Genomic DNA, 17500 nt, shown 5'->3' with positions numbered 1-17500 from the left:
TCTCTTTGTCCTTTGGCTGTAGCAAGAGCGACTGTTCTTTGTTTTCCCACGATGGCCTTTTTTCCTTTTTCGTAACCGAGATGGGTGGGGTGTTGGGTTCTACTTGAAGCTCAGTGCAGCTTCCCTTTTTTTCCTGATGCTTTTCTTTCCGGATGATTCTTTCACTTCCCTAATTGACGAATTTTCCACACGAACAAAATATGCTGGAAGCAGCTTATGCTTTTTCCCGAAATACGCAGTACGTCCCAGGACGATCGATGGTCACGGGGTTTTCGTTGTTGACGAATGTCCTGGCAGAAGCCACACACAGCATCCGACCACCACCCAGGAATAGTAGGAACCAACAAGCCAGCGGCAGTGTGGGAGGGGGTGGATGATCCAACTACTAGCATCCGCATATCATGTTGACGTCTTGTGATTTGCAGCTCCCCCCAAGACGACGCCGACTCGAAATCCACACGAACACGGACGCACTCACAGGGACACGGTTAAGGATATTTTCACAAATCGTACGCACCGCACCGTTGGATGAAGCTTTTTGCGTTAAGAAAGATCCAGATCAGCACTAGTGATTACGCACGAGTGATTTTGAATCTTATCACTCAAACCTAATCGAATGCTGGCAATGCAATCCTGGCAATGAAACACACGCAACCCCGATGAATCACTGTTTGCCTTATCGGTGCAGACCGCACGATACAAAACTAATCTAACCCGCGGGTCACGCTGCTGTCGCGGAACAACTGCCTAGAGTGGTCCGGAGGCGGTTCGGGTCTGGTACGATGTGATTCAACACAAAACAAATTCTGTGGAAAAATCAATATAACCGAGGCGCATGCGTTGCCGCCATAGATGGGATGAACGGGATGGACGGGCGGACGCGGATGGTGTTACGGAGAGTCTGTTTGCCCGAAGGAGCGCGCTTGTAGGCATCGGTCGCTGGATGAAGGGTAGGAGGTGATAGAGTAAGAAAAGCGATGGAGAACCCGGCGAAACAGCAGTGCCAAGAGAGGTTGCCAAAAGGGAATATGAATGTAGCATATGCAGGAAGGATGGTTGATCCTGGTAACCATGTAAAACGCATACTTTGATTAGTAGGGGATTGTCCTGTCGATGATGTATGTTGCCACAGGATCACGCTACTAGATCAAGCGACCGTTGCCATGACCGTCACTTGAACATCTATGACCACGTGTTTCATGCACGGTTAAGGTACAATGTCGCTGATGAGTGCTCACGTGCGATGATATGAAGCCTCTTCTCCTGTGCATATTTTATGATAATCATGAAAAGTCATCCTTTAATTGAACAGTTGCGGGGCAGCACAAGCATGCAAGCAATCTGTGAGCATGTAATGCATTCCACAGTGAATTCTCGTTTGCGTGCCTATCAAACACGGTTTAATGATGCCAAAGAACATATCCGATAAATTGTTTATTAACTCTGTTAACAGCTTAAACACGCAGTTCAACACTTTGGAACGGCTAACCGCTAACCGATTCCCTTTTTTTAGCGAGCCTGGATACCCAGTGCGTTCCGAAATATGGCCTGGTACAATACGAAACAGGATAAGCTACGGCAACACGTGTACCTTACGATCGGGTTGACATTGCGCCTATCGCAATACATCTCGCTGACACCGTATCCATTGTCGATCCTGCAGCATCAGGATCGATTGACGACGGGCAGGCTGTGCACCAACCTGATAATCGCTGGCCGGAAGTTACTGGCATTCGCGATAACGGGTGGATTGGTGGCATCCCTGTTTGTGCTGTTCTTCTACTTTCCAGGCTTGCTGTACGAATCCACGGTTCCGATTTTCATCGTGATTCTCTACTACTTCGTCAATGCCGTGCAGATATTAATGGTGGCCAATTTATTGATTGGTTGTGAAGGAAAACGGGAACGGTACGAGCAGTATCTGCGCGATGTGTTCGATTTGGTAGAACAAATAGCCACCATCGAGGACTGTCCTCAGACGATAAGGAATCGGAAAGCGATCAAAGTGTTGCTAGCGCTGTACACTATACTGGCGTTACTGTTGCCGATTGGTTTGGTGACGGCGATGGATCATATCGGTTCTCTACCGTTGACGATCGTGTACGTGGTGCCCTATACGGTTAGCTTTATGATCCTGCTGCAGTACTACAGCGTGTTTGTGCACTTGTGGTCCTGCCTGCGAAAGCTTAACATTAAGCTGACTCCCATCGTGCAGGGATATGGATATTTACCCTACACTGGAGAGTCCGTTACCTTTCTCAATCTTACTCGTAACGGAAAAGACGACCCAATGAGTCCACAGCAGGAGGTTATTGAAAAATTGCGAATGGTTCACCTGAAAGCGATGAACGTGGCAGGTAATGTTAACACTAACTTTGGTCTCGTCATCATCTTGATTGTGGTGGCCGTTTTTGCCAGCATCAATGTGGAGCTGCTGGAGCTCTATCAGTACATCAAAAACGGCCGGATAGGTCCTGGTCACATCGTGCTGAAGTTTTTGTACACTTGCTTTAAATTTTTCTTCTACTATCTCATCGCCCATCCTAATAGGATGATTCAAAGTGAGGTAATTAGAGCGGAGGACAAATATGTTTGGATGAACCTTTGGTAACATCTGATTTGGTTCTTCATTTGCAGAACGAACAAACGCTTATCCTCCTCTATTCGATACGGAAAACAGCTTGCTCCGATGAAACGAATAGTGCGGTAAGAAGTAGATGATTCAAGTAATTTGCGACCCTGTTTAAAAGTATTTCTTTCTTCTTCTTTCACGATTCCGCCAGATTGAACACTACGTTTCTCAAATTTCTAATCTGCGTAACGTTCATCAAGCATGCGGAATGATTGATCTGGATATGAAGCTTATCTCGAACGTAAGTGCATCTTTGTAGGTTTTTTTGTTGTTGATTGTAATCCAAAAAGGCCGTTGCCGGGATCTGCTTATAGGCCGTTGCCGGGGTTACCTCAATCATGGTGGTGTTGATTCAATTTTCGGACTCTGCTAAATGATACCCAAATCGACGGGCATGATGCATGATTTCAACAGTGCTTTATATTCTGATTGCATAATAATGCACACCAATTACAGCTTTCATTTAGATAACGAACAACGAGGTTGTTTATGAAGGATATGTCTGCACAAAACATCTTGCTAGCGGTACTCGAATTCACTAAAAAATAAATAAAGATAGAATTTTTCTTCGGCATCATCACAACAACTCAAGCTGTTCTTCATATTGCGTTTTCGGAAAGTAAACGTTAGTCATCCCCCTCGATTACTTCCACTGCGCCAACTGCGCGAGTACTCTTTGCCGATACAATCGGTCACCGGTTGTGGCTGAGTGAATACGCTGGGAGGGCGATTTTAGAAATGCTCCTGAATATTGGACTTTGGGGACGCAGAAGCCCCACAAACTACTCTAACTATTTACAAACAGCTTGCTTTTGCTACGGTTGGAAGACGTTTGACTATTTCTTATCATTACACTTCTTGCTGCGGGGCGGCGGCAGCTCGGCCTCCGGATCGAACATGACGTTGTCCAACTTTCTCGTGTCGGGAGTGATCCGTGCCTCTGCAAGTGTGATGGTAAATATGATATGAAGGTCAGCATTGTCCTGCCCCTCGCGCGGGATCAAGCATTTGATTTGATCCGCTGCCAAGATAAACCAACGGCTCACTTACCAAACACGGTTGGATTCTTTCGCACGGCCTGCACGACCGAACTGCGCAACTCGACATCGACATCCTTCGCAATTTTAATTTTCTATCACCGATGGAGATACAATGTATGCCATTAGCAGGTGTGGGCTAGGATTGACCCACTTTTGGAACTTGGCCACATTCGCGAGCCCACATGCGCTTACCTCTTGGATTTCTTTTTCGTCCGTTAGGTCTTTGTTCTTGATGTACTCTTCCCGGATGCGTTGTCTGGCGGCCGTGATGGTTCGGAAATCCCCGGCAAAGACCTCATTTTTCGTGCGCTGCAGTATCTTGTACCACCGCAAGGCCTATTATCAGTGCGGGAGGAAAATAATTGGTTCAAGTTAGCAGAAGAAGGCACCAAGTGGTAAAGGTGTTCTTTACTCCAATAAAAACCTACCTCACGCCGAAGAGAACTCATGATTTTATTGCCGGTAGCAACAGAGAAGCGGTCGAAAAATAGTTGTTTCTTTACGCAACAACACCGCAAGCGCAGCCACTTTTGTTTTGGTCGGGTGGTTAAGGTGTTTAGAATAAAGTGCTCCCACTTGCCAGCTGTCAAATTTTCCCTTCTTTTTTCATTCGGAATGGCTTTATCTGGTTAGTTCAAACACCTTGGCGACGACGATCACACTCCGTGCCGTGCAAGAAAACGTTCTATTTTGCACTTCTGCTCCCGATTTATTGCCTGAGAATCCGAAATGGCTGATCTTGGTGCTCCAGTGCGTGTATCGCCATTGATCCGGGTAAGTTTGCCGCTGTGCCGGTCCGCTGGAAAGCATGCCGGAGTCGCGCACCAGTAGGAATCAAAACAATTATGTAATGACGGCCGGAGAAACGCGCTCCGGCGCCGGGAGCCGTCCGGGGAAGTGTGGCTCTGTTACCCAACATCCTTAACGCATCCTTTCCATCGTCCTGTACCCGCAGTTTGGCCGTTGGTCGTTCCTGGTCGTTGGTGTGGCCTACGGTGCCTACCATCAGCAGCGTTTGGCCAAGCGCGAAGTCGGAATCCGTGAAATCGAAGCTCAGCAGAAGGTGATCCGGGATGCAAAGTTGGCCGAGGAGAAGAAGCGAAACCAGGAAGGTAAGCAGGACCAAAGCCACCCTCACGGTCGGTAGGAGGATGAAACTGACCACATGCATTTGTGTTTTTCAGCCGAAGCGAAGGCTATCGCCGAACTGTCCGGACCCAGCAAGAAGTAGATCCGATGATGTGGGACTCGATGCTTCTTCCGCCTAAAGACTCCGCGTAACATCTTGAGTCTTGTAAAAACACTGCAGTACTGGAACGGAAATAAATTCATACTTAGGAAGTAACATTGCCGAGCATTACCCATTACTTAGGGCCTAGGAAAGGGTTCCCTAAACCTTTCACCGCCGATAGGGATTTAGCTTGCTATTATCCTTATTTTCTCCGCCCGAAAAGTCTCCGCAGAAGAATAGACTTGAAAGCAACCCTGAGCAAGTTGACCCATTTCGGTGTACAATCTGTCTGCTATAGTCGCGGCCGTACTATAATTTCCACAATCCTCTAAGCGGATGAGTGATAATCTCACTTAATTCTGATGAAAATATAAGTTCTTTTCCTCCATTTCCAATACGAATTGCACCTCTAATTTGAGAAATATAGCACGAAATCATTCGGCCAACATCGAACATTTCACTTGCCCCGTTTCAACCGCTACGCTGTACGGACGAGTGTTAGCGGGGTGAGTTTTCCTGCGCGTCAGTTTCTTCCTCTTTTCTTTATCGTTCGCTTCGTTCTCGCTCCTGAACTAACGGTTTTCGCGTCGCTCCTCGAATCTTGCGTTTTTCCCTGGTGTTTTCCGTGCCGTGCTTTTCCGAGTTGTGTGTCTTGTGTTGTAGTTCTTGATAAGAGCAGAATAAGACGCGATAAGTAACGAATCATAGGGGTAGCAAGTGTGAGTGAAAAATCATCGAGCTGGTTGCAACGTAGAGAGCGACAACAGCATCAGCAGCAGCAACAGCAGCAGCTGATTCGCACAAAAATATCAATCCTGACCTGGCGAGCCTCGGAAGAAGTGGCAAGGAGAAGAGGTGGCAAATCGGGCGCCAGCTGAGAAATCTCTCTTTTCCGCATCTCCGCGGTGTGCTACGTGCGAGATTTGGTGTGTCGCGTGCGTGAATACTCGGACAGGCCAGCAGCAGCAACCCCCGTGCATTGTGAATACCTAACGAAGTAGGATCCGCCGAGCGATTGATTTGCTTCGCGTCGTCATCTGGGGGCACAGTGAAAGTTGAGTTAGTGGCCATAACGCACTCCCCGCTCCTCGTACCAAGCGGCTTTGGTGCTGTGGGTTTTGTCCCGGATCTAGCGGTACACCAAAAGTAAATTTCACCCAACGCCGTTGTTATCACGCAGTAGGCTGCGTTTAGTGTGGAAATCTCCGAGGGGTAACGGAATCACCATCATCACCACAGCGCACAAACCAAGCACCCATGTTTGGCGATATTTCGGTGCTCCGTGGATTCGTTGATGGTGATTAGGTGTGATTAGGAGGCACACGAAGAGAAGAGGCTGCAGCGCCACGAACGGTCTCTTATCCGCCTGGCAACGGCACGACGATCATGAGATTGCCTCGTTGGACCACGCCACCAGCCAGTAGTACATCGTAGATAGAGGCGAAGACAACCGGAAATCATCACAGGAAGTAGCGCTTAGTCCGTCCTCAAAACAAGCGTCAAAATTACGGCCAAACTGAACCTCTCGATCCTGGCCACGATGGAGCAGGACGAGGAAGAGGAGGTCCACGACATACGGGAACAGATGTTCCACAACACGGTTCGCGAGCATATCGTAAGTATCGAGCACTGTTTATGCCCCGTTCCATTTCAGCACCAAATCTGGCGCGCCCCTGGAGGATTGAACTAGGTCACCATGTCACCGCGTGGAGCAACCGGTGCTTCCTCCGGCCGTGGTCGCGCATGATTCGTGCTAGCTAGCTGGGAGGAGCGAAATGCACCAAATGCATTAGCGCCACCCAGTCGCAATTGCAGTAGGCCAATCCCCTGTAGTCCTTGTTGCATAACAAATGGCACCAAAATCATCCCAGTAGCCGATGGTCCGATGTGGGAAAGGAAGTTAGACTTTGACCTTAACGTCCGGGCGCCATCGTCGGTGATGACGAAAAAACAATCAAAGCCCTACCGTAGGAGGATGTGAAGAAGTACATATAATCCCATGGAATATGGTGCGCGACTGATAAGCTTGATAAGCGCGCGATTGTCGCTATTGTTTGAACACCATTCATAGGCGGCCTGGCCTATACGAGACGGCCAAGTGGTCGGACGCTGTTCCTATCGCGCGAGGGGCTTTACTTGTATGCTGTGCCTTTCATTAGCACACCTGCATTCGCGGGCCTTGTTGCGGTTTCGCTGTACTACAACTAATAAGCAAACAAGCACACGCACGCACGCCCGGTTTGCAATCGGCGGGGCTCGCCAACCAGCAAACACCACGTATCCGTTACCACCGATCATGGTACCGAAGGATGGAAGCGAGCGGCACTCGATCTGGTTTTCGCTTTGCTTTCGGAGAGTTCGAGTTTTTACCAGAACGCGGAGTTGCTTTGATCGAAGAAGCATCGGCGTTTTAATTGCTTTCGGCCGCCGTGTGATTGCACGATTTCTTCAATTGATGGGCCGTGGCTACTTCCAGTCGGAATTAACATACTTTTCTGGGTAGCTCACGAAGCTAGCTGGCAATTTACCTAATTAGTTAAAAAATGCATTTAAAGTATTATTATTTGGTTTTGCTATCGTTCGTTAACATCATAGCACGCCGAATGAGTATCACCGAGTAGGCTGCTGATTAAATTCAATCTTTAATTGTTTAATCCATTCTACTTTCACTTGAAGAGCGATCATTCCACGAACATGCGACATTCCACACCTATATTTTCATCAATCTGTTGTAAAACTTTGTTTGCTGTAACAGTTATTGCTATCACCTCAGACCCATCACTCCATTGCGTACGCACATGCCTTTCCTTCAGAGTTTGGGATCAACATCTGCTGCACCTTTTTTTAAGGACCGGAATGTGCCCCGAGCGTGTAGCGTAGCATTTCGCAGCATGCACCCATCATTCGCAAACAATGGCAATCGTCTCAGGTACCCGATCTCCGACCTACCGAGACTGCTGGTAGTTTGGTGTGTGTTTCCCCGTCCCACATTCCTTCCAAAACTATGCAGCGCCCATGTTACGCGCAAAATCACGAAGCATAAACCGGTGCACATCCCTCTGTATCTTGTTGTAGGTTGGTTGCGTGATGTGCAATGAAACTGAATGATAACAGAGATCTTTTCCCCTAGCCTTCGTTACCAGACTCGGACCCTAATGGCTGCGAAAAAAGGCGTAAGAGCATTGACCATGCACGGTATGCACGGTGGCGTTACATCACGACGCTGCTCCTGATGCGAGAGATGCTTTGCAACAAATCAGCGCATTGGCATGCCGGTCGACCTTGCACGGTAGCGAACCGAATGGCTATAATTACTGTCACGATCGTGTTTAACTTTAGCCACCGTGGCAGCTTCCTTCCATTGCCATTTGTGTCGTACTTATGGAAGCATTTGCGCGCGCGTAGCATCTAGTAACCTTCTGTACGCATTTAGGACCGACGAGTCTTTAGATCATTTGTGATAATGATGATAATGATTGCGTATGTCCTTTGCTGAAATCAATACTATTACTAAAATAACACTCGCTCTGTCCGTTCGAAACCAGTTCTTATAAAAAGAAAAAGAGATCAAGGACCATTCTCTTGATCGTTCCGCACGCGATCACCACCCTTTCAAACGCAACCGAAACGGCGAGAGATGCATTTCACCTTTCACTTCCTGGCAGATTTTTATTTTGCGGTTTTCTTGCGGTTCCAGATGAATCCGCAAACGGAAGATAAACGGTGCTGTGCGGGCTGGCTTCCTGTTTTCGGGTTTCCAACGACGGCTCTCCTTCCTACAATTTCCCATTTTCCCGTGGAAGGCAATAAAAGATTTTGATAATCGAAAGGCAGAGAAATCGACCATATTTCATCCACTCGAAACTATTCCGTTATAGGCCTCACCGTTAAACGTTCAGCTCGTTAGCGATCGTTCAGTTGTGACGTTGGATCAGTTTCTTCTTGAGCCGGTTGAAGTGCGATTCTGCTTCTGGTCGCCCGGCCAATTGGAACTCCACATGTGGCCGTAAGTTGGTGTTCCTGACTTGTATAATGGATAAGATATGCCCTGTGTGAAGCACTCGCACACGATCGCTTGTTACCGGTTCTACGAGGAAGTAGATGGAACCTGTTGGAATGTCGAGGGATAATCTGTGAAGCGACCATTTTGGTATTTAATAAACCAATCAAAATTTCTCCCTTTCACCCTATCTTGGCCTGGAATATATGGAATGTGTCCCACGAGGAGAAATCGATCCCTTTCGTTTGATCCATCTAGTGAAGATCCTCTCCCTTTTTCGCGCTCTTTACTGAGTTCCTGCTGAGTTCATTTCCTGGAACAAATCATGGATTCCGTTGTCAGTTAATCATGTACATCATGCGTGTTATCATCAAATTTTTTGACAGTTCCTATACTCTTGTACCATCGCTTATCGCAATTACCATTGCAATTCTGTTGTCCTTGTACCGCTACCGATAACCTCGTTGCCAATTAGCTGGTTCCGAGAAAGAGAGGGAGCGATAACGAAATGAGACATCTTTTCTTTTTTTAAAAAATTTCATTATGATGCCATTATGCTAAACACCACGATGTTGGCTTGCGTACCACGGAGAACGAGAGTTTCGCTCATACCTTCATGCAATATCGATGCCACGAAGGCCACGGCATTGCTCCTTTGTGATCTCTCCAAAATAAAATGTTTTGGCTATAAAAACCTCTTCCCGCCCGGTCGTTCCCCTCTCCAGCAGAGAACGTCTTTCGAACGGTTTGTAGTGGTTGTGCCAGTTGTTTACTACGACGCAGCTCCGTTCCATTCCGCTTGCTCTGTGACGTGGATTCCACTACGCGGCGGCGTCGTCATTCCGTGAGACGCCACGAGATTCTGGCACTTTGTTTGTAAACAAAGAAATGGAAGCAGCAAGCACGGCCACGGAGAACACTGATAGAAGAAGGGGTTCCTCGTGGTACGTTCTTTTTTACGAGCATTACGAATGGACAGCAGCGCAGCTTGACGCGCGCTGTTTCGCTTTAAAAGTGGGGTAGCGACATGTCGTTTATGTTTTACTTATGCTCGATTATCTTATCGGATCCAGTTTCCGGTGCAAGAGGCCGGTGCAAGAGAAGAGTTTGTGCGACACATGTTTAATCGACGCTCGGTCACACATTGAACTTGATTCTCTTGATTGAGCTTCTTATGCTACGTGTTTTCATTGAGTTCCTCCACACTACAACACTGCTAATTGATCCGCTATCGTGCCCCTAGCCAAGCAACAAGCTATAGTAAAACGGTAAGGGATTGGATGGGAACCGTCCGCAGTTCGCGTGGCACACGACACCGTGCCCGGCAGAAATAGAATCCGCGGCAGGCCATCGGGTGGCGCCCCCAGTGCTTGCTGTACTTTCGCCCGACTTGTCATCATCCGGTCACCCTCCCCACAGACAGAGAGAAAGGAAAGGATTAGTGCTATTTAAAGGTTCGTACCGTTACCCATTTCACTCACCAATCATCACTGCTCCGCGCGATCTTCGCCACGCTCTAAGGTTGCACTTTGGTCATCATGAGTTGGCAAAGGTATGCCACCTTCTCGCGCCACCCACAGGCACACCCTGTGGGCGCGTCTCGCTATCACTATTATTGGATTTGAATCCAACGAATGTACAGAGCAGTGGCGCCACGCTAGGCAGCAACAACCTCTCGGTGGCTTTCTTGTTCCGTGCAAACATGCAACCCGTTTTGCTCCACAGTTTGGACTGGAGGAGGGCGTCCTGGAATGAAATTGTTACGGATTTGTGCAACGTTTCCTGCGATTGCATGCCACACGCCATCCCGGGGAGGCTTCGATACCGTGACCAAAGTAAGCCATGATCCCCAGAGTATGATCGAACGGTGATTAATGTTGTTTTCCGAATGGTTTGCCAATGAAACGCTGCTTCTTATGACAAACAAGGATTAAGGCGGGGGTACTGTTGGCATTTGGTTGCCGCCGCCAGCGTGTCTGCACTTTACGGAAATTTGGCCACTTGCCTCGTTTATCAGCAGTTATTGATGTTGTCTTTAAAGGCGACGAATCGTTGGGAATGAGGATCGATTTGCTGTCTTCAGTGTCTGTGTTTCTAGCTATTCCTCACCGAATACCCGTCTTGTGCAGATTGTTTACCGAAATCATCGTAAACAATGCGCAAACACTAAAAGACGCAACGGCGCATGGCATGCTATGAAGTGTGTGATGCAACAAACAATTCGAAACCATTAAACATCGTTCCGGCTCTGGTGATGGAGATGATGATGATGTTGATGTTGATGGTGTTAAGTAAGCAAATCGGTCCAGAACAACTAAACATTCCTTTGCTTTCTTCGTCGCGTGCCAATGTGTATACAATCGAACCAGCACGAATCACGCAACGATCCGACGGAGTGTACGACGGTTTTTTTTTGGTGATGCCAAAGAGAACGAGAGGAATAACGCGAAGTCTATCCTCAAAAAAGGAGAATAACGTCAGCGCCACATAAAACTAATCAATCGTTCCGTGACCATATCGTTCGCGCAAGCGGTGGCCACGAATGTCTAGACAGAGTGTAGACACTGCGACCGTACGTGAGTGTTTGTGGAGAGCGCATCGAGAGTATCGGTAGCATCGGTCCGAAAGTACATTTACCACTATCTCGGTCTCGTTACTAATCGATCAATCGACCTGTGATTTAGCAGAACGCGAAGCAGGATGTCCCTGTCGTACTGTTGTTGTCGTCGTCGTTGTAGACGCCCGAAAACGGGGCCACTGAATATGATTAAACGGTACCGATCATCGATCCCAATGTACCGTCACCATAGGGGTCGACGTAGGTACCAATTGGAAGTCAGCTCGAGTGCCCCCGTTTTTTAAACAAAACTGCACAACTGGTCAATGATAAGCAAGGCATTTGAATTCAGGAAACTGACTAAACAATTAGAACGGGTGCTGCACCCTTTGTACTATTCCCTGTGTCCCTGGCCATTCGGGTACTGCATTGCCGTCGAAACAATGAAGCTTTTAGGAAGCGATCAATGCGATCAGTGATGCTGAACACCCCGCTGCTAGTCTGCATTTACAATGACCGTCCGGGACATAATCGAACAGTTGAATCGTCAAGCATACTAACCTTTAGCGTTAGTGGACTGTGAAGCGTTTGAGCTTTTTGTACCACTCTGATCGTATCTTGTCTCGATCACTCGTTGTGATCTCTTCGACACAAAGTACACCTCATACAGTTTCCGTTACGCTGCTACGCATGCTGTTCGCTGCATCATTGGTTCTATGTCTGAGACGGCCCAAAAACGGAAAAGCAATGATGGAGACCCCTTGAACAAACCTGTTTTGATGGAAGAAGGAGGTGGCGGCGGCAGTTTGTACCAGTTGTTGGTGCAGCATTCTTCAACATGTTTCAATCGCGAGTCCAGGAGTTGCGCCCCTGCTCGATCGAAGTTTTTATTTCACTCACCGCTCGATGAAACTAATAATCCGCATCATGCTGTTGTTTTTTCTTTCTTTCCAGATTTTCATGTTACTATTCCTGCTGCTTTACCTTGCAAGCTATGCGCTGATCATGCGATTCCGTCGACGCGATCGTGCTGACTTGTATTCGAACGATGAAGATGAAATTACAGTTTACAGAATAAGGTGGGTTTCGGTTCGTTGGCGGCTTTCACTCCTCAATTTTACTGACGGTTGAACTTTGCTTCCCCTGTTCCCTCGGTTCCGCTGCTCTACCAATGGTCGTCCGCCTCGTCGTCATCATCCGGTTGGGTGTGCAGTCTGTGGTTATGCACCTTCTCGTTGTCGGTAGCGGTTGGTGCGGCACTACTGCTCCCGATTTCGATCGCCAGCAACGAGGTACTGATACTCTACCCGAACAGTTACTACGTGAAATGGCTAAACAGCTCGCTCATACAAGGTACAGTAGACGGCGGTCTAACAAACAATCCTTCTGTTTGCTTTATTGTTTTTTTTCTTCTGCTTTTCTTTTCCTCCTGCTGGTAGGTCTCTGGAACTATGTGTTTCTGTTCTCCAATCTGGCACTGTTTGTGCTGCTACCGTTCTCGTATCTTTTCACCGAGTCGAGCGGCTTCAGCGGGCACAAGAAGGGCATTATGGCGCGTGTGTACGAGACGTTTACCGTGTTCTCGCTGGTCGCATTTATCGTGCTCTCCAGCACGTACGTGATTTCCGCGCTGGGCGATCCTGATCGGAACATCTTTCAGGCATTATTTTGTAAGTAAAGGCGCACTGTCATGATGCTGGACGTCGGATTTTGTATGTTGTTTAATGGGTATATTCTTTCGTTGCTTTCTTTCAGATGTAAAGAGATATCATCTGCCATTGTTGTACTCGTGTGTATCGTTTTTGGGAGTACTTTTACTATTAGGTAAGTGATGTAGCGGCTGCGACATTGATCGATATACTAATGATCTTTGAGAAAGAGCACATCATGTGTCCATATTCATCCATTAGAAACTGAAAATCAATCATTAAAGCCACAAAGTTGACGTTGTAGTTGATAAGGCATAACTTCCGAGTACGTCCCGTGGGGAAAGGTCAAGGCCGTGCAATCTGCCCTTCAAAAGAGGGATCAAACTTTCATTACTTATTCGTATGGGTTCGTAATGGCAGCTAATCATTGTTCGGCAAAGTGCTGATTGCAAGTTGCGGTTGCTGAATGCTACGCACTAGCTTCAACACTCAGCGCGAGCTGCAGACAGCTGTCACGGGCACGGTTGGGGCGAAACGTCCACGACCGAGACCACCTGGTCCTGGTCTCATGGCGAAGCTGAGCAACCAAGTTAAATCAATAGCGTTGTAAACAAAGCGCGCATCAACCGCAACCCTGTCGGAGGACAATCTATCATCAAGGTGATGCGGTGCCTTCCGTCCTTGGGATTCGGGGTTTGTCTTCTTTCGGTTCTGCGGTTTGTGGCCAAACACACGTAAAAATAGCAAAGAAAACACTGATGTCTTTTTGTGATAGGTCTCAAATTACAATCGATTTTATGTCTCCGAATTATCGCCCGATGATGTCGACTGAACGTCATCCATCGGGAGAGGTTTCGCGAAGCGATGGTCTCCTTCACCACTAGCCAGGGAAACCGCAGAAGAATCTAGCTCTCCATCTAGCGGCGTCATTCCTTCCTGATCCTCGCTCACCGTCGCTACCGGTGCTGCGGTCTTTCCTTCGATTTCTCGTACGATCCGATCGATGTAGCTTAGCTCTCGTGGATTGTGTTTCCGCGCTTCGGCCACACTCTTCTCGTACGCTTTCATCTCCCCGAGCCGGTAGTAGCCCTGCGCCCGGAATATCCACGAGCGCAGGTTCTTCTCGTCCAGCTTACTAATCACGAAATCACAATCGATGATCGCACGCTTGTACAGCTCGAGCCGGATGTAAGCTAGGGCACGGTTGTTGTACAGGATTGGACTGTCACGGATCTGATCGATCGCTTTCGAGTACATGTTGATTGCCTTTTCGTATTCGCCTCGCCGGAACGCACGGTTGCCGGAGCGTCGCAACCCTTGTGCCACTTGCTCTCGCTCCTTCCGTTCTGTTGCTCGGCGCGCAGCGTCACGTTCGATTTCGGCCATAAACGCATACTTATCCTGCATCGGTTGCTCGAGCGATGGATCATCAGCGGCCACTACCGCCTTCCGATTGATGACCGTTCGCTCCTGATTAACGCGTACGATGAAATTTTCCACATTCGTTTCTTCCTTTCGCTTGGTAGCACTGTCGGTGCCTAGAAATCTGGTCAACAAATGGGAGAGAAAGGTGGTTCATCACGGAGGAAGTGGCAGGTGTGGTGCGATCATACTTACTGATCGGCAAACGCTACACCCATCTGCTCCTTGGTCTTATCACCACTGGTCATTAACCCGAGAATTCTCATCACTTCGTCCACCTTACTTAATCCGGCTTCGAAAGCATCGTCGTCCTCCTTGGACATCATGGTTGCTGTGGTGGCAACCCTCGTTTGCTGACTGGCACACCAACAAGGACCGCTTCCGTATACGTCCGTTGCACGACAAGCGAAAAGGACCGTCAAACCGAAAAGTCAAAAGTTTTTGCTTGTTTGTTAACTTCGGAGCCGCTTGTTGATTGGTTGGTAGCCAGCAGCAGCAGCAGTAGCAGCAACGCCCGACCGAACCCTTTCCGTTTCCGACAAGAGTCTGGTACGAAGTTCATCTCCTAGGCAACCGCCAAACGTTGGTGCGTCGTTGCGTCGCTGTTTGCTTTGCTGGTTTGCTTTGTGCTGAATGGCCTGCTGTGGCTACATGCCATTTTTGGTCGATGTAAACCTCCATCGACGCGAGTCGTAAAAATGTCGTCGTCGCGACATGCCACTTTTGATTTTGTACACTCTGGAGTTGTATCTGATTTCTCTCTCTCTCTCTCTCTCTTTCATCTTTTACAGTTTGCACCCCGATGGGTTTCGTAAGACTGTTCGGTGTGGTGGGCCAGGTTCTGGTGAAACCAAATCTGCTGCGCGATGTCAACGAGGAGTTCCATGCGTTCAACATCGAGGAAGCGACCGTGAAGCGTAAGCTGGCCAATGTTAATCTAAACATAGGTAAGCAGCACGATGGTGGACGAATGTAATGTGGCAACAGCTATTAAAGGCAATCATTAACCCAATTGCACTTGCTTCTTTCTTTTTTGCAGAACTAAGAAACGTGACAACGATCGACCTTACGCCAGCGAAGCTTTGCTCCGGGTTGGATGATTTGTATCAAATCAAGAACACCGACGACGGTACCACCAGAGAGTCGGCCAAATTGTTCGAAAGACTGAGAGAATTGGAGTCTGAGCGTAAAGTGCTAGGTATGGTGTGAGGGTGGCGATTTAGATTTCCACAATTTTGTTTCTAACATCCTGTGGCGTTAATTTACAGAGAAGCAACGCAGCTCTTCGGCTCTCCAGAGGAATCTGGTCTATCCGATAGCGATGCTGCTGCTGCTCATTCTCACCGGCATCACCGTTTTGCTGGTTGTGCAAAATACACTCGAGCTGCTGATAGGCATCAAGGCGGTACCGCTGAGCACAAGAGTAAGTAAAAAGACCTGTGCAGTAGAGCAACTTTTAACCCAATTCGATTTCTTGCCTTCACTTGCAGCAATTTACTCTGGGTATAACATCACTCTCGAAGCTCGGGCCACTCGGTGCAACGCTCGAGGTTTGTATCATTACATACCTCGGCGTTACGTCGGCGGTTGGGCTTTATACGATGCCGTTCATGCGCAATGTTCGACCACGACGACGCAAGACGTCCCTGACGCAGCTGATATTTAACTGTGGTCTCGTACTGATACTCAGCTCAGCGCTTCCACTTCTAGCGCGCATTCTAGGTGAGATAGCGTAGATAACTCCATTGGTCATTGCAATCACGAGACTAACATTGTATTCCCCCTTGTACCTAGGTATTACAAACTTCGATCTGCTGGGCGATTTTGGCGAGATCGAGTGGCTGGGCAACTTTATGATCGTACTACTGTACAACGTAGTGTTCGGAACGGCGGCCACGCTCTGCCTGTTCAACAAATTCACCGCCACCGTGCGGCGTGAGCTGTGCGCCCGGTTAGTGGAGAACTATTTCATCTTTCTTAGCTATCTTACCTTCATGATCAACTGATCGCGACCGCTGATGCCACTGCAGCCGCAATAGTGGCGAATCATTCATTAATCGCTTGTTAAGCCGTGCTTGTTGGTACGCTGTGAGAAGGCGTATTAGGTGATCCAAGTTTATCCGATCCGATTTTCGCTTGAAATTGCTCCACAAACTCATCTCATTAACCAGATTGAGCAGTGTTTTTACCACCCACCACAGTAGTGAGTCTAACAATAGTGCCGTCAAGTAGCATTAATGGAACAGTAGTCATGAGCACCTTAGGTCAGACAGAGGCACATGCACGACGGACGGTAGGAGAGGCAAAGGAAAACAATCTCGTCACTGCCAAGCTACCGTAATGCGCTTCCTTTCTAGAACACACCCCCCCGTACTTGACGTAACCGTGCTTTATGTACGGTTATTGCTCTGCTTTGGCCAATTAGATCCTCGATTTATTCTACGTTGCTAGATTTCTGTCTTTACCTTACGCTTTTATTTATTTGTTCATTTATTATAGATATAATTTTCATTTACCTTCACATTTCATTGCAACCAGTGTAGTGCCACTCGTCCATACTTATCATTTCCATGTGTGTGCGTCTGTGTCGTTCGTTCCTTGAGTCTATCAGTGTAATTAAAATGAACATCATAACAGACGGTTATTTTGGTTTTTGATATTATATTTATTCTCGTACTTGTGGTCGTTTATTCAAGTTAGATTAATCTTTAAACAGCCAATCTGGCAGGCAGCAAGTGTTTGGTACTTTCAGATATTAAAAATAAGAATTGTGGACCATTCTATTCTTTTCGATCCATCACGTTCGTTGGCGAGGAATGTAGCATATGATCTCTAGTCGATAAAAAAATGAAATGCTATGGTAAAAGAATCGAAACAGTCGATATGTGCAATGTGGCACAACAATAAATAACATGCGCAGTGATAAGAAAGTAGGGCTTGCCTTGCCTTTTGCCAAAATAAACGAACTG

At 47.7% G+C, this 17500-nt stretch overlaps 6 protein-coding genes across 7 annotated transcripts in view; 3 read left to right on the top strand and 3 right to left on the bottom strand.

The window, feature by feature from the left end:
• The window catches only part of LOC126574467 (ras-related protein Rab-8A), a 5366-nt gene extending 4609 nt beyond the window's left edge, over window positions 1-757 (bottom strand). The window contains exon 1 of the mRNA XM_050234686.1: window positions 1-757. This exon is cut by the window's left edge and continues 241 nt beyond it. The gene's annotated coding sequence lies outside the window, so the exon portion shown is untranslated.
• Window positions 758-2065: 1308 nt separating this feature from the next.
• Window positions 2066-2891, top strand: LOC126576891 (putative gustatory receptor 59f). The gene is made up of 3 exons (XM_050238194.1): window positions 2066-2566; window positions 2638-2706; window positions 2784-2891. The coding sequence occupies exons 1-3, from the start codon at window positions 2066-2068 to the stop codon at window positions 2889-2891; spliced, it is 678 nt and encodes a 225-aa protein (XP_050094151.1).
• A 139-nt stretch (window positions 2892-3030) lies between these two features.
• Window positions 3031-4265, bottom strand: LOC126577451 (complex III assembly factor LYRM7). Its single transcript, XM_050239082.1, has 4 exons — window positions 4101-4265; window positions 3865-4008; window positions 3683-3764; window positions 3031-3572 (listed from the first exon to the last, which is right to left on the bottom strand). Exons 1-4 carry the CDS (start codon window positions 4119-4121, stop codon window positions 3469-3471), a joined length of 351 nt encoding a protein of 116 aa, XP_050095039.1. The 5' UTR covers window positions 4122-4265; the 3' UTR covers window positions 3031-3468.
• A 19-nt stretch (window positions 4266-4284) lies between these two features.
• On the top strand, window positions 4285-5017 carry LOC126577452 (ATP synthase subunit e, mitochondrial). The gene is made up of 3 exons (XM_050239083.1): window positions 4285-4446; window positions 4628-4784; window positions 4857-5017. Exons 1-3 carry the CDS (start codon window positions 4402-4404, stop codon window positions 4901-4903), a joined length of 249 nt encoding a protein of 82 aa, XP_050095040.1. The 5' UTR covers window positions 4285-4401; the 3' UTR covers window positions 4904-5017.
• A 452-nt stretch (window positions 5018-5469) lies between these two features.
• The window catches only part of LOC126577047 (protein Lilipod), a 13845-nt gene continuing 1814 nt past the window's right edge, over window positions 5470-17500 (top strand). For both annotated transcript variants that reach the window (XR_007608318.1, XM_050238447.1), the window contains exons 1-10: window positions 5470-6518; window positions 12415-12539; window positions 12674-12813; window positions 12900-13130; window positions 13216-13284; window positions 15323-15478; window positions 15571-15729; window positions 15800-15954; window positions 16022-16253; window positions 16326-16482. Coding sequence is in view for 1 of the 2 variants with exons in the window: in XM_050238447.1 (XP_050094404.1) it covers window positions 6444-6518; window positions 12415-12539; window positions 12674-12813; window positions 12900-13130; window positions 13216-13284; window positions 15323-15478; window positions 15571-15729; window positions 15800-15954; window positions 16022-16253; window positions 16326-16482 (1499 nt within the window). In the remaining variant the exon portion in view is untranslated. The remainder of the gene's footprint in view (window positions 6519-12414; window positions 12540-12673; window positions 12814-12899; window positions 13131-13215; window positions 13285-15322; window positions 15479-15570; window positions 15730-15799; window positions 15955-16021; window positions 16254-16325; window positions 16483-17500) is intronic.
• LOC126578950 (tetratricopeptide repeat protein 12) lies at window positions 13905-14918 on the bottom strand. The gene is made up of 2 exons (XM_050242061.1): window positions 14727-14918; window positions 13905-14655 (listed from the first exon to the last, which is right to left on the bottom strand). The coding sequence occupies exons 1-2, from the start codon at window positions 14855-14857 to the stop codon at window positions 13905-13907; spliced, it is 882 nt and encodes a 293-aa protein (XP_050098018.1). The 5' UTR covers window positions 14858-14918.

This window comes from Anopheles aquasalis, chromosome 3, assembly GCF_943734665.1.
Source record: "Anopheles aquasalis chromosome 3, idAnoAquaMG_Q_19, whole genome shotgun sequence".
Lineage (NCBI taxonomy): Eukaryota > Metazoa > Arthropoda > Insecta > Diptera > Culicidae > Anopheles > Anopheles aquasalis.
The sequence above is the reverse complement of the archived record's forward strand: the minus strand, read 5'-3'. Positions and strand labels throughout refer to the sequence as shown.

Bases quoted from the DNA above. Each gene is read 5' to 3' on its own strand.
- LOC126577451 (XM_050239082.1), bottom strand. From the start codon at position 4,121: ATGAGTTCTCTTCGGCGTGAG. The intron at 4,009-4,100 runs GTAGGTTTTTAT...CACTGATAATAG, and splicing joins TGAGTTCTCTTCGGCGTGAG to GCCTTGCGGTGGTACAAGAT. The intron at 3,573-3,682 runs GTAAGTGAGCCG...TCACACTTGCAG, and splicing joins AAAGAATCCAACCGTGTTTG to AGGCACGGATCACTCCCGAC.
- LOC126577452 (XM_050239083.1), top strand. From the start codon at position 4,402: ATGGCTGATCTTGGTGCTCCAGTGCGTGTATCGCCATTGATCCGG. The intron at 4,447-4,627 runs GTAAGTTTGCCG...CTGTACCCGCAG, and splicing joins GTGTATCGCCATTGATCCGG to TTTGGCCGTTGGTCGTTCCT. The intron at 4,785-4,856 runs GTAAGCAGGACC...TGTGTTTTTCAG, and splicing joins GAAGAAGCGAAACCAGGAAG to CCGAAGCGAAGGCTATCGCC.
- LOC126576891 (XM_050238194.1), top strand. From the start codon at position 2,066: ATGGATCATATCGGTTCTCTACCGTTGACGATCGTGTACGTGGTGCCC. The intron at 2,567-2,637 runs GTAATTAGAGCG...CTTCATTTGCAG, and splicing joins ATAGGATGATTCAAAGTGAG to AACGAACAAACGCTTATCCT. The intron at 2,707-2,783 runs GTAAGAAGTAGA...CGATTCCGCCAG, and splicing joins CCGATGAAACGAATAGTGCG to ATTGAACACTACGTTTCTCA.
- LOC126578950 (XM_050242061.1), bottom strand. From the start codon at position 14,857: ATGATGTCCAAGGAGGACGACGATGCTTTCGAAGCCGGATTAAGTAAG. The intron at 14,656-14,726 runs GTAAGTATGATC...TTTGTTGACCAG, and splicing joins GGTGTAGCGTTTGCCGATCA to ATTTCTAGGCACCGACAGTG.